This window comes from Dipodomys merriami, unplaced genomic scaffold, assembly GCF_024711535.1.
Source record: "Dipodomys merriami isolate MVZ:Mamm:240054 unplaced genomic scaffold, mDipMer1.0.p SCAF_3, whole genome shotgun sequence".
Classification (NCBI taxonomy): Eukaryota; Metazoa; Chordata; class Mammalia; order Rodentia; family Heteromyidae; genus Dipodomys; species Dipodomys merriami.
Window position 1 is genome coordinate 34,726,081 of NW_027204492.1, and position 13,103 is coordinate 34,739,183.

Below are 13,103 nucleotides of genomic sequence, written 5' to 3' on the forward strand. Positions count from 1 at the left end.
ATCAAATCTTAACCCATAAACTTTCAATAATAAAAAAGTGTAGTAAAAATAGTAAAAATACATAGAAGAAAATGCTTATTACTAATGTGCAGAAAAATCAAGAGAAACAAGCTTAGCTCTCACATGTTGAAGAGCATAAATTGACTCTTACTCATTATTTACATCATCATCAGTAGGTATCACATCATACAAGTTGTCGATATCTAACATTGCTTCATCGATGTCAAGGATGAGATCTTCATCTTCTTTTAGTGAAAGTATTGACTCTAGGTCGGAGAGATCAGCAAGATCTGGCAATGGAATTTCCTCGGAAGGAGCTGAACTGGCTTCACCTTCTCCACTTGGACCTGGGTAAGGAACTTGGTGTTCCTGTGAAATAAACTGCAAAAGCTCTTCAGCTATTCTTATTAGCTGGGCTACACACTCAACAAGTCCACTGACCAGCGCGGGAATTGACCTGGCCTCCATTGCTCTTCTCACCTGATGACAGTAAAACTTATAGAGGTGACAATGGTTCTTCAGGTGGTTTAGATAAGAAATATGGATGTTTTGATTATGATAGTGTTTAAGTCAGGCCAGTAGAACTGCAGAAAATTTTTTGGTGTTGGTGAACTTCTCAAGAAGTGGCACCCTTGTTCTCTTGCCACAGCCAAGAGAAGGCAGAAAAGCAGATCTAATAAAGAAAAGAGAAATATATGATTTACTACCCTTGATCTACATTTTGTCCTATAAGATTCTATCCACAGAATACCCCTACTGAGAATTGTGCTTAATGCTAAAAGAGGATCTCTAGCTATTGTTCTTTCTTTTTCAGACACCCTTATGAGGACTAAATTTCTTATGGTCTTTATCCTTTTGTGGGGAGCAGTGAGAAAAAAATGAAAACAGGTCATTGGCTGTCTTTGTAGACCTCTATTAAGAAAGTATATACCCACTCAAGGTCTTGAACTCTGAGCATGTTTATTTCATTGCCATTTATATCTCAAGCTAGTAAATGTTTTCTGTATTCTTAACAATATATTCATTTAAAAATAATCAATTCATTGAAAGTTACAATTACCCAGCATTATGAAGACAGATGTTTTTGTGAAATAAACTGCAAAATCTCTTTAGCTATTTTTATCAATTCGGTATAAAATCAAGGAGCCCATTAATTAGTACATGAATTGACCCCAACCACATACTTCTATTACTGAAAGCTATAGTCAAAAACAATGGACACTGTGTAGTTGGCAATTGTTTTTTTTTTTTTTTTTTTTTTGTCGGTCATGGGTCTTGAACTCTGGGCTTGGACACTGTCCCCGCAATCTTCAGCTCAAGGAAAGTGCTCTACCACTTGAGCCACAGCACCACTTCCGGTTTTCTAGTGGTTAATTGGAGATGAGAGTCTCATGGACTTTCCTGCCCAAGCTGGCTTTGAACCGCAATCCTCAGATCTCAGTCTCCTGAGTAGCTAGGATTACAGGCGTGAGCCACCAGCGCCTGGCTGACAATTGTTATTTATAGTTGATTTGGATAAGAAATGATGGTGCTGATTTGATTATGATGCTAATCAAGTACTGAATAAGGACAATGGTGATATGGAAACTTTGGCAAAGTAGCACTCCATAAAATTAATCCTCAAAGCCGGACTCTAGTGGCTAAGGTGTGTAATCATAGCTATTCAGGAGGCTGAGATCTGATGATCACCGTTCCAAGCCAGCCCCGGCAGGAAAGTCAGTGAAATTCTTACCACCAATAAACCACCAGAAAACCAGAAGTGGCACTGTAGCTCAAGTGGTAGAGTGCTTGCCTTGAGTTGAAAACTTGAGGGACAGCGCCCAGGCCCAGAATTCAAGCCCCATAATCGACAAAAAAAAATTAATCCTCAAAAATCAATAGCTTTTCTGTATGCCAATAATGTGAAGAGGGAGGCTGAAATCAGGAAAGCAACTCGTTTTGTAATAGCCCCTCCCCCCAAAAATATCTAGGAATTAACTTCACCAAAGAAGTGAAGGACCTCTATTCTTTGTCTTTAAAGTCCAGATATTTGATCTGCTCATGGTATCCCACTGCTGTATTCCCAACACTGAGGAGGCTAGGGAAGGAAGATTTACAAGTTCAAGGACAACCTAGGTTGTAAGTTCTGGGCCTGCCTGGGCAACATGGTGAGACCTTATCTTAAAAAATAATCTAAGAACTGTTCCCAATATTAACTATCTGCCATTAATAGTCTGTCTTACCACTCCTTAATACCATTAAAATCAAGGTTAAGAATGCAAAAAGTTTTTTTAGCAATTTTACATATCTTGTGTGGCTTTGTTGCATTTGCCACTTTTTCATTCTTTCTTCTTTGCTTACTAATAGAACTAAAATTTATGCCCATATGCCCTAAGGTTTCTCATGCCCATTCCATAGACCTTAAATTAGACTGACAAGGGAGCTAAGTTGGAATACAAGGCTACATTGTCTATATTAGTTTTTCAGGGGGTAAAGGTATGAAATTGCCTCCTCTGTAATTCCAAATACATTATTTTGTGCTTCGATTCTGATGAATTGATAAATATCCTACATATGTATCTGAATTCCTCTGATTTTTCATATATCCTTTTGACAGATTGTTCTTTTCCTTCAATAATCTTTGCCCATAATTTTCCACTTATTAGAACATATATCTCCAATTTATGGCTGATTGGTATGATCAGATTATGTCAATGACTGACCAGTTTAGAGCAGTCTGGCCAGAGGGGGATAGTCAATCAAAGGCTTCATCCCCAGCTGAATATATTTTGTAGATATTTACTGAAGTGCAGCAAGTCATTGGCCAAATCGTGTATGATTTTCACATGGAGTTTGCAGGCCACCATAGGGACTGGTCTGACACACTGAGTTACATAAGTCTCTCCAGTTAGCCTAAATTCATTTAGATTATACTATTTTTGGTCCAAAATTCTTTCTTTCATCATTAAGTATATACTGCAATTTTGTGTTATGATACCACTAATTATCTCATTGTTTTTGTTGTTTTTTTTCTGTTTCCTACTCCACTCTTAGACTAAAACATGTCATGGGATTAGGAAATATGTCTGCTTTGTTTTCTGCTCTGTACCTGAAACATAGAAGAATGCTTGCCATATAGTACATAATCAGTAACTCTCCTGTGAAGGAAGGAAGGGAAGAAGGATGGGAGGAACAACTTTCACTTATTCAAGTAAAAAGATACACTAATTCATCAAAATATACAGTCAATAAAATGACAAGTACACCTACAAGCTGTCAAGCCCAGCCTAGGATAAAAAATGAGACTATTGCTTCATGAAGAAAAAAAAAACAGTCAAAATATTTGGACAAACTTTCTACTAAAGAAGTAATATAAACAATAAGCCCTTTAAAGTGTATCCAACAACATTAGTCATCAAGAAAATTAGTATCACAATAAGTATCATAATACAATGTCTAAACTAACAAAAACCAAATGACAACAAATATTGAAAAACATGTATAAATAACAACCCAATTCCTTCCATATTGCTGGTGAAAATATAAAACGGTACAATTTTAGGGAAATGTTTTTCAGATCTTATAAAACTGCCCATGTACTTATCTATGTCCCAGAAATTCCACTCCTAAATATCTACCCAAGAAAAATAAAAAGTCATGAAGAGACTTTTATGAAAATGCTTATTTCAGCTACATATATATACATGTACATATATATGCCAAGAAGTAGAGAAATTCAGGTTTCCAACAAGAGAAGAATGGAAAAACTGGGGTATTAATACAATGTGTCACTAATCATCAATAAAAAGAAAGTCTCTGTCGATGGAGACAACAACATAGATAAATAGCAAAAGCATTTACTTCATGCAAGAAGGCAGACCCAAAATGAATGCATACTGCATTATCCATTCATATATAATTCTCAAAAATGCAAGAAAATTCAAGGTGGAAAATGCAAGTAAATTTTGTTTGCATCTAGGAGAATCAGAAGTGATTGGGAGTGACAGAAAAGAACTTTCTAGAGTGGCAGTAACTGTCATATTTTAAAGAGGATTATATGTAACTCAAGAACATGCACTGGTCAAAACTCATTGATTGATAGTTAATATCTTTGTATTTCACTGTATGTAAATTTTATTCTCCTCCAAACTAACCAGCATAAGCAGCAGCTTGAACTATTGTGTACCATATAAGGTGGCATGCACGTAGTCTAGTAAAAGTTCATACTTATAGAAAACCAATTATATATCAAGCACTAAGAAAATGACTTTTCATAGAGTAGTATACTTAATTCTAATAAAATAGCATTGTGAAATTATGGATGGAAAATGAGAATAAGAGGAATTAAGTAACTTATCTGTAGTTACTTGGTTAAGTCAAGATGTAGAGCTGAGAGTCACTTCATATCTAATTTTTAAAATCCTATGAGAAGCTGGGTGCAGCTGTAATCCTAGCTACTAAGCATGCTGAGATCTGAGGACCAAAGTTCAAAGCCTGCCTGGGCAGGAAAATCCATTAGACTTATCTCAAATTAAAAACCATAAAAGAGCTGAAAATAAAGCTGTGGCTCAAGTAGTGGAGTACTAGCCTTAAGCACAAAAGCTTGAGGACAGTGCCCAGGCCCTGAGTTCAAGCCCCAGGAACAGCACCAAACTTTCAAAATAAAGTTCTATGTGAGACTGTCCAAATTTAGGCGACTATAGTGGAAAATTTGCCTTAGTAGGATCAAAATCAACATTTCATTTTCCTAAGCAGGAATAGACCTGCGAATGTTAATCTCATTTTCTATACCTAGAAACGGGCCAATCCTAAATTGAATATGATTAAGGCTGGGAGAATGAAGAGAGGTGGCTCAATCCCCAACAGATTAGATTGTCTGCCATCTGTGATGCAGCAGTTTGGGAAAGCACCCATCCTCTGTTCTGTTGAATTGGCCAAAAGGATCATAAATTACTTATCTTTGGTAGACCCAAGATGGATAAAAATTCAAAGCTATATCTTTGAAATTATTTCCAGAAATGTATTTTCAAAGAGGATGTGACTGATCCTGATACAACTAAATCCTACCCTCAAAATGAGATAAATAACTAAATTGATAAGATTAAGGATATCAGTGAGCTGTTGAAATAAAATGCACAAAAATTTCAAAAAGCAAAGAGTCCTTCCTAAATGAGCAACAGTCATAAGCATTTTTCTTCACGGCAACATTTGCTAATTCTGGTCACAAGTTGAAGATGAGGCTTGGTCCTAAGGAAGAGGGATTATACTAAGGAAAAAGCTAATCTAGAATAATTTTTGGTAGTTCCAGGAGACTAATAATAATTGACTGGAAATAAATGACATGCAGGGCAAATTTTTACTAACCTCAAATTAGTTGGTTGAGTTGTAGGCTGGCTCCTAGACAGAAAAATCAGAGTAAAGTATAGTCTCCTCCTTAAAAGTTTCCCTAGATTTTGAACTTAAAGGGACATAGGAGAAACTCAAAGGGTACTTTTGATTTAATGATTCTATATACTCTTTACATAGGGAGGTATAAAGGGCTTAATATAGCCATATCTCTTCAATAAGAAGAAACCCAGAGAATATATACTACCAGTTATCATGCCTAAACACAGTAAGAAAACAGTACTGCATGTTCTTTCCATATGTGGAAGCAAAAACTAATCAATCTGAATGTAGAAATATAGGTAGTATGTTCTGAGGCTCTACAACATAACTATCTGAGCACAGTTATTGGCACAAAGGCAGACAAAGAAATCAGTGGGACAATGACCTTAACTTATACCAAATACTAAAATAATCATACAAATAATTAAAAATAGATCAAAGACCTAAATATGAAAGGTAAAATAATAGTCTGTCTAGACAAAGCCACAGGCAAAAATATTCATGATCTTAGGTAGGCACAATTTTTTCACACAGAAAAAATAACTGACTGAAAAAAAATCATTGAATTAAAACCTTTCTTGGGGGAGGGAAGGGATGGTAGGGGAAAAACAAAGGAGGAGGTAACAATGCTCGATAGAAAATGTACCCATTACCTTATTCATGTAACTGTAACCCCTCTGTACAGTATCTTTACAGTAAAAAATATATATTAAAAAAGAAAAATTAAAAAAATCTTCCTTGGATCCAAAGATATCTTAAGAGGGTAAATATACTAATGGCCTACAAGCCTCAGTATTACTCACCAGAGAAATGCAAATTAAAACCACAATGTGATATACAAAATGCCACCAGAATAGCTTCAGTTGGAAAGGTTTATAATACAAAGCACTGAGACAAACATGAAGCAACTGGAACTCTCTTTCTCTTTCATACACTGCTGATGACAATGTTCATTGGTATAACTACTTTAGAAAACTATCTGTATTAAAGGTACACTTCTATTTCATGAACCTGTAATTTTACCTTGAAGCATATAAACAAATTATGACTGCATATATGTACAAGAATGTCAACAAAGACTAACTGCATAAAAATACAGTATACATTATATCATTACTTTTTTAATAAGTTTTTTATTGTGAAAATACTGTACAGAGGAGTTACAGTTACATGAGTAAGATAATGAGTATATTTTTATCAAGCATTGTTGCCTCCTCCTTTGTTTTTCCCCTACCATCCCTTCCCTCTCACCTCCACAACTATACTTCCCTTCACCCCCGCCCAAATTGTAAAGTTCATTTTTCAACATAGTGTCTTGTACATTTCATTGTTGCAATGGGTCAACCTGTATCCCTTTTTAAAGATTTTTCCCTTCCCCTCCCCAAATTATATCAACATCAAATACAGTGAAAACAAGGATTATACCGTGGGGGGGACCTACAAAGCAACAGAAAAATCATATGGTACCTTATATGGAATTCAAGAACAGACAAGTAAATATATGGAACAGAAATAAACAGAGATTACCTCTGGGTAGGAGGGTATTGAGTGGGAAAGGATATATGGAAGCTTTCTGAAGTACTAAGAATGGTCTGATCTTGACATGATTGCATATATAAAAACCAAAGCATCATTGAACTGCACCTTTAAACTTTAAATCTTGCATAATACTATAACTCAAAATTTTTAAACACACACAATTCCCAGGTCTCCTTATAAAACACGTGAAGATAGAAGATAGTAAGACATGGTTTAGTAATTCAATTGTCAGAGGGAAAATGGAATGAAGCATGAATGTATATATAGTTCAGAAGGGAAATAACCTTTTGGCTAACTAATGTAGTTCTCTACTTCATAGCAGTGCCAAAGCAAGAGTCCCTGATTGCTAGACAGTTTTTAATTGATGCCGCAGGAGATAGATAATCCATCTCTTATAAGTAGCTCAGAAAGATAACTGGGGAAGAGTCCATGTTTATCCTTTGAATAACTAGAATTTTGCCAACACAACTAATGAAAAGCCACCATTTTTCTTTTTACTGAGAATTTTACACTTTTATTTTGCACTGCTTCTGGAAATCTGGCAATACGTGTCTACCGGTAGAAAAGGTGAAAAGAATTCAAATCCTCTGGGTCTATGTTTATAGTTGATAAGCTTCTCTGCATAAGGCAAGGTAAATAAGTTCATATCTAAGGGTAACAGAGCCAGTTACATGGGAGATATTAAAATATGCCTTTGGTGAATGCAGGCACCTGTTTCCTACTTACAAACAGGATATGTTTTTCACCATGCTCACTTTTCTAGTGTTGCAGTAACATTTTGATCTATGCAGTCAATTTGGACTTTAAAAATAACCACACCTTTATGGATACCTGCCACACCTTCCCTACCTCTGAGGAGATATCAAGAACACTTTATCCCCAAAGGCCAAATTTTATTATTTTCACATAGCAAGAACATCTCTGGAAGGATACCAGGAAAAAAATAAATAGGATTCAACCTTCAAACTATTTTTAAAGCTTCAAATCTTTGCCTTAAAAACACTGTGCAATAAGGCATTTGCCTGTTATAGGATCTGACATTTAAAATCCTCATGAACCATCTTTAATTTATCAAGAAAAAAAACAAGGAAAGAATTGTACAGCTGAAGAGCTAAACATGGCCCCTTCTTGAAAATACACAAAAATTCAAAACAGAAACTGAAATATGGGGGAGTAGGAAATGTCCTTATGGCCAATTTCTACCAAGTTCTACTGAATTTTCTTTCCTCCTCCAAATTGATTCATTGCTGCAAAAAGATTGGCAGACTCTAGCTTACCCTTCAGAAAAAAACTTAAGTCACTGTAGGAAAACAACTACTTTTGAAAACATCTTTCAGTTATTTTCCTGGAGAGAACCATAAAAATTTCTCAAAACATTGTCCAAACATGAGGATAAACACTCCATCTTAACTTGGAGGAACCTGTACAGGCTTATCTGTGAAGCTTGGTAGCTATAAGAGGCCCCAAAATTCCCAGTATCTAGAAAGTGGTATAATACTTTTAGACAAAGGTCGTTTTGTTATTGTTTTTATTTGTTTCAAATATAATAAGTACAGATGACAGGGTCTAAAAGAAGGGATAGAAGTAATGAGAAAAGGAGTTCTATTCCTAATCCTTCCTCTAGCTTTCTGTGAGAGAAAAAAGTCAGGTTTTTTTGTTCGTTTGATTGTAGGGAATTATATTCTCTTTGGGAGAGACAGTAAAATGATGCTAGTATTATAAGGTTGAATATGGTATCAAACAAACCAATAGTCCAATTTGAACTTTATCATGGACTAACTGGAAAATTGCTAAAACTGCTCTATACTTCAGTTTCGTCATTTGTAAAATGAAGATAACACACACATGAATTATGTGAGTTAATACATACAATGAGTTTAGAATGGTATGTGGAAAATAAATCTGGTGCATAATCACTATCCTGGACAAATTCCAGGTAAACAGTATGTGGCACATACTAGCTCTTTACTAGTGATTCCTGGAAGGCAAGAGAGGCAATGTCTTCAGACATTACAAAAAGTGGAAGGAACTACTTCCTTCTGGTAATTATATCCTAAAGTGTGTTCATGTACTCCAATCTACAACAATTCCGTGCCACAAGGATTTTTCCTGTTTTATAACCGAGGAAGTACAAACCCATAAAATATAGGTTACTTGCCAAGGTCACACAGCTGGTTGATTACAGAGCAAGGATGAAGAGCTGATTCTTCAGGTTCTCAGCCTTCTGAGCTGTCTCCTCACTCTGCAGCTTGTTTTCTAAAGCTCCAAAGACCTCCAAATCACTAGAAAAATAAGAGCCAGGGTTAGGATATCAATTAAAAACACCATAAACCATGAGAACTAACTGCTGAAAGTCACTTTGAAGACAATTATTGTCTTCATCCATACAGGATTGTCCCCAGAGTGCACCTAGAAAAGAAAGCCATACCCTAGTGAAAAGATACCCTCGTGAAGTCCAGAATGTGAATTGTATAGAGTCCATAATGGAATTATATATATTTGAGTTTTACTTTGAAACTTCTGAAACAGAGTATTTGTATTTGATGCCTTTTGTCAAGTACACAAACAGTGTGTTTATAAGGTTTATGAGGTTTGTGACATATTTATTGACTAATTGTGTACATGCGTGCATTTGTTTCATCTCTCCAATCTTGGAAAATACTAATACCTCAGTGGAAGAAATCATTAGTTTCTTCCTAACTACCTCTGGCTTCCTTTTGCATTACACATTAAACCAAGCAGCTCTCTACAGCATTATAATAACACAAAAGGGAAATTATACTCTAAGAAAGCATCTGAAACCTACAGTACATCCCAGAGGCCTCTTCTATTGTGATATCATCTAAGCCACTAACTGCTTATGTTGAAAGCTTTCCCCAGATGCCATTGCCACTGCTACACAAGAAGAATGAACAATGTTCTTCTAACTACACCACTAAAGAGGAAGCTGGTATTTACTGGACAAGACACTTCATGTTTGGGATATTGCTACCATTAGCATGAAATCCAAAAGTTTCTCCATAGAATGGTGACTATTTTATCCTTAGGATAACATAGTGGAAGATATAGCTATATTTATACACAAGGTTTTTAATAGAGATGCCTGTCACCCTTGGTAAGCTTACAGGAGATGACAGAAATGAAACAGCCAGGAAAAGGCAAGCCAAGTTTTCAGCGCCTTCTGGCAGCTGAATCCACAGTACCAAGGAAGAAGGCCTAGATTTCCTTTCCTGGCTCCCCAATGTCATTATGCCAGGGATGAATCCATTAACCTTCCCAAGAATTACTGACTACACCAGATTTGTCTTCAGTGTCATTTTCAGAACTATGCTTTCCCAAATTACAGTAGATAAAGTAGCTGAAGCCTGTCTCCACTATCAAGTCTGTCCTGCCACATCCTCAGCATATATCATATATCCCCTAAATAAACTGCAAATAATCAATTCAATAAATAAACCTTGGGCCAAAAGTACTGCATGCCTGTTTTCATGCCTGTAATCCTTAGCTACTCAGGAAACTGAGATCTGAGCAACAGGTTTCAAAGCCATCCAGGCAAAAAAAAGTCCATGAGCTAGAGGTAGACCTGTGGCTCAAGTGGTACAACATTAGCCTTGAGCAAAGAAAGCTCAGGGATAGCACCCAGGCCCCTGAGTTCAAACTCCAGAACCAACACACATATTTAAACACAAAACCGCTCACAGAATTCACAAACTTTATAGACCATAATAATGACAATGTGCCTTGTGAAGGTTAAAATGTGTTTGTGACTTTGTCACTATTCCACAATACTGTGAAACGTGAAATTTATGTAATCACCTAATGTCAATTTTAAAAAAAAAGTGAGAGAAAGGTGGGTTAGGAATGATGGGTGACAATGTTGTCAGACACCTTGTACTCATATGCTGTTTTGTAGAATGGGAACTGCTTTGTACAACTACTTAAAGATAATAATAATAATAATAATAATAATAATAATAATAATAATAATAATAATAATAATAATATGTAAAAGAAAAAACACAAAACCAAAATCAAACCATAACCTACCAAATGCTTGGTAGACCTCAGATAGTACATAGATATAAACATTGCTGACACATAAAGACAGCTTCAACAACCTCTGTTGCACAGGCATGTATTAAATGCTTTGACATGTGGAAGTTGGAAGGGTAGATGAAAGACATGTTTTTTTAAAGAGTAACATATGAGCATTATTAGAGGCAGTGAGAGTTGAATTTCTTACCTTGACAAATCATTTAGGCTTCCTGATCATTTAGTCCTTTCTGATCAGAAATAAAGATAATAAAACCTTTAGCTAGTATTCCCTTTCTGATCCAAGGCATTTTTCTTTACAAGGATGCCCCAATACTTTGAATTTTTTAATGGTGTGTCTTATTAGTTAAGATTATATTTAAACATCTCTCTCTCTGATAGTAAAAATAAAGCATCTAAGAAGTCACTAATTTGAGATAGGTGGCACCTATCTCAAATGGATGCTATATTCAAATGATAATGTTGAAAATTAGTAAACCATAAACTCTAAGGCAAAGAAAATTTTTCTTTAAAAGATATTAATTGGGGTGGTCAATCAACCTGATTTTCAGGGACTAGGGGTCTTTCTAGGATTTTCAGCATTACATACCAAAACTAGAATAAGTTGAACATTCTCTTCGACTACATCTTATCTAGAGTAAGCTCTGAACAGGACTTAACTGGTATTACTAGACCTTAGCCAGACTTAGAACCTAGTTTTTCCCTGCCTTGACTTTAGCATTAACTAATCTTGAGTCCTTGCTAGGCCTTCACTAGGGTTTTACCAGAACTTAACAAAGACTAGATATTTCACAATATTAAACAAAGCTGAAAAGAATTTAAATAGACTCAAGGTCTTGTTACACCTGAAATTCCACTATGAATAGACCTTCTCTAGATTATATCCTACAAGGCTTTAAGTATAATCTGACCCCATGTAAACCAGGCATAATCTATGACTAAACTAACTGGGTTCTAACTAAAACTTAATTAGGCTTAGTCTTAACCATACCCTAAGTGAGCTAACTAGGCTTTGACAAAACTAAGTAGACAAATTAGGTTTAAGCCCTATCTTTGCCTTAACTAAACTCTAGCTAAACTTTAACTAGTCTTTGGTCCTTACTAGCGCTTAACTGGTCTGTCTAGACTTTATTAACTACTATTACTATATTACTGGTCCCTAAGTAAGCATGGGCTCTTCATAGTCAGACCTATTCTCAGTTTAGACTATAATTAAGATCTTAAGTAGGCCCAGATTTATCTCAACTAAAATCTAAGTAGGTATTCCCTACATTTAGGTGCTTAGCTTGGATGAATAAGAATTAACTCAGATAACTGGGCCTTAAGTAGATTTAGACCTAGACTTTTTCTTAATTATTCAGTGATTAAAAACTATGTGAGACTCAGTCACTGGCTATTCTTAACTCTGCCTTGAGTAAACCTTGACTAGACATTAACTAGGCTTAGTTCTGGGTGGGGTTTGCCTGGATGCTGACTGGGAATAAACTACCTTTACTGTCTGGTCAACCCTTTATTGGTCTGACCCAGTAAAATAGTTTATCTTAACAAGTCTTAGCCTCAGATTAGCCTAAACTGAACCTTGAATAAGCTTCAATTGAGCTTTAAGGAGGCCTTAATTATGTTGATAAAACTTTAACTAGGATTTGGCCCTGGCTAGGCCTTAAGTGGAGTGACTAATCATTAACTGAGTTAACTGGTCTGTAGTCATACACTCTTGCTATATGATAAACATTGAGTAGTATTTATCTAAACTTAGATTCTTATCAGATCTTAATGAGTTTCAGTCCTTGAACCTCAGGGACTGAGGTTAAATAAATAGCATCTGACTAGGCCTAAACTCAATTCTGGCCTCACTTTGACCTTCACTAGTCTGTCTAGGTTTTAACTGGGTGAGAACATTGCTTCAACTTAACTGTAGTCCAATGAGGCCTTAAACAAGCTGGGTAGTTTTTAACTGAGATTAAGACCTTGATATACCTTTAATTTGCTCCAAATATGCCTTAATAAACTCAAGTTGTGGTTCTATCCTAACATTTAAGACAAAAACTTAGAGATTTAGGATTTAACCGGGCTTCATATAGGCCTTATTAGGATTTTACTAGACATAGGTGTATGATATGGAATTAACTGGGCTGTGACTACAA

General features: G+C 35.7%; 2 protein-coding genes across 4 annotated transcripts in view; one reads left to right on the forward strand and one right to left on the reverse strand.

The window, feature by feature from the left end:
- Positions 1-13,103, forward strand: part of Trpc5 (transient receptor potential cation channel subfamily C member 5) — a 272,537-nt gene that overhangs the window by 178,713 nt on the left and 80,721 nt on the right. The window lies entirely within an intron of this gene.
- On the reverse strand, positions 148-655 carry Trpc5os (TRPC5 opposite strand). Its single transcript, XM_070039893.1, has one exon. The coding sequence runs from the start codon at positions 466-468 to the stop codon at positions 148-150; it is 321 nt and encodes a 106-aa protein (XP_069895994.1). The 5' UTR covers positions 469-655.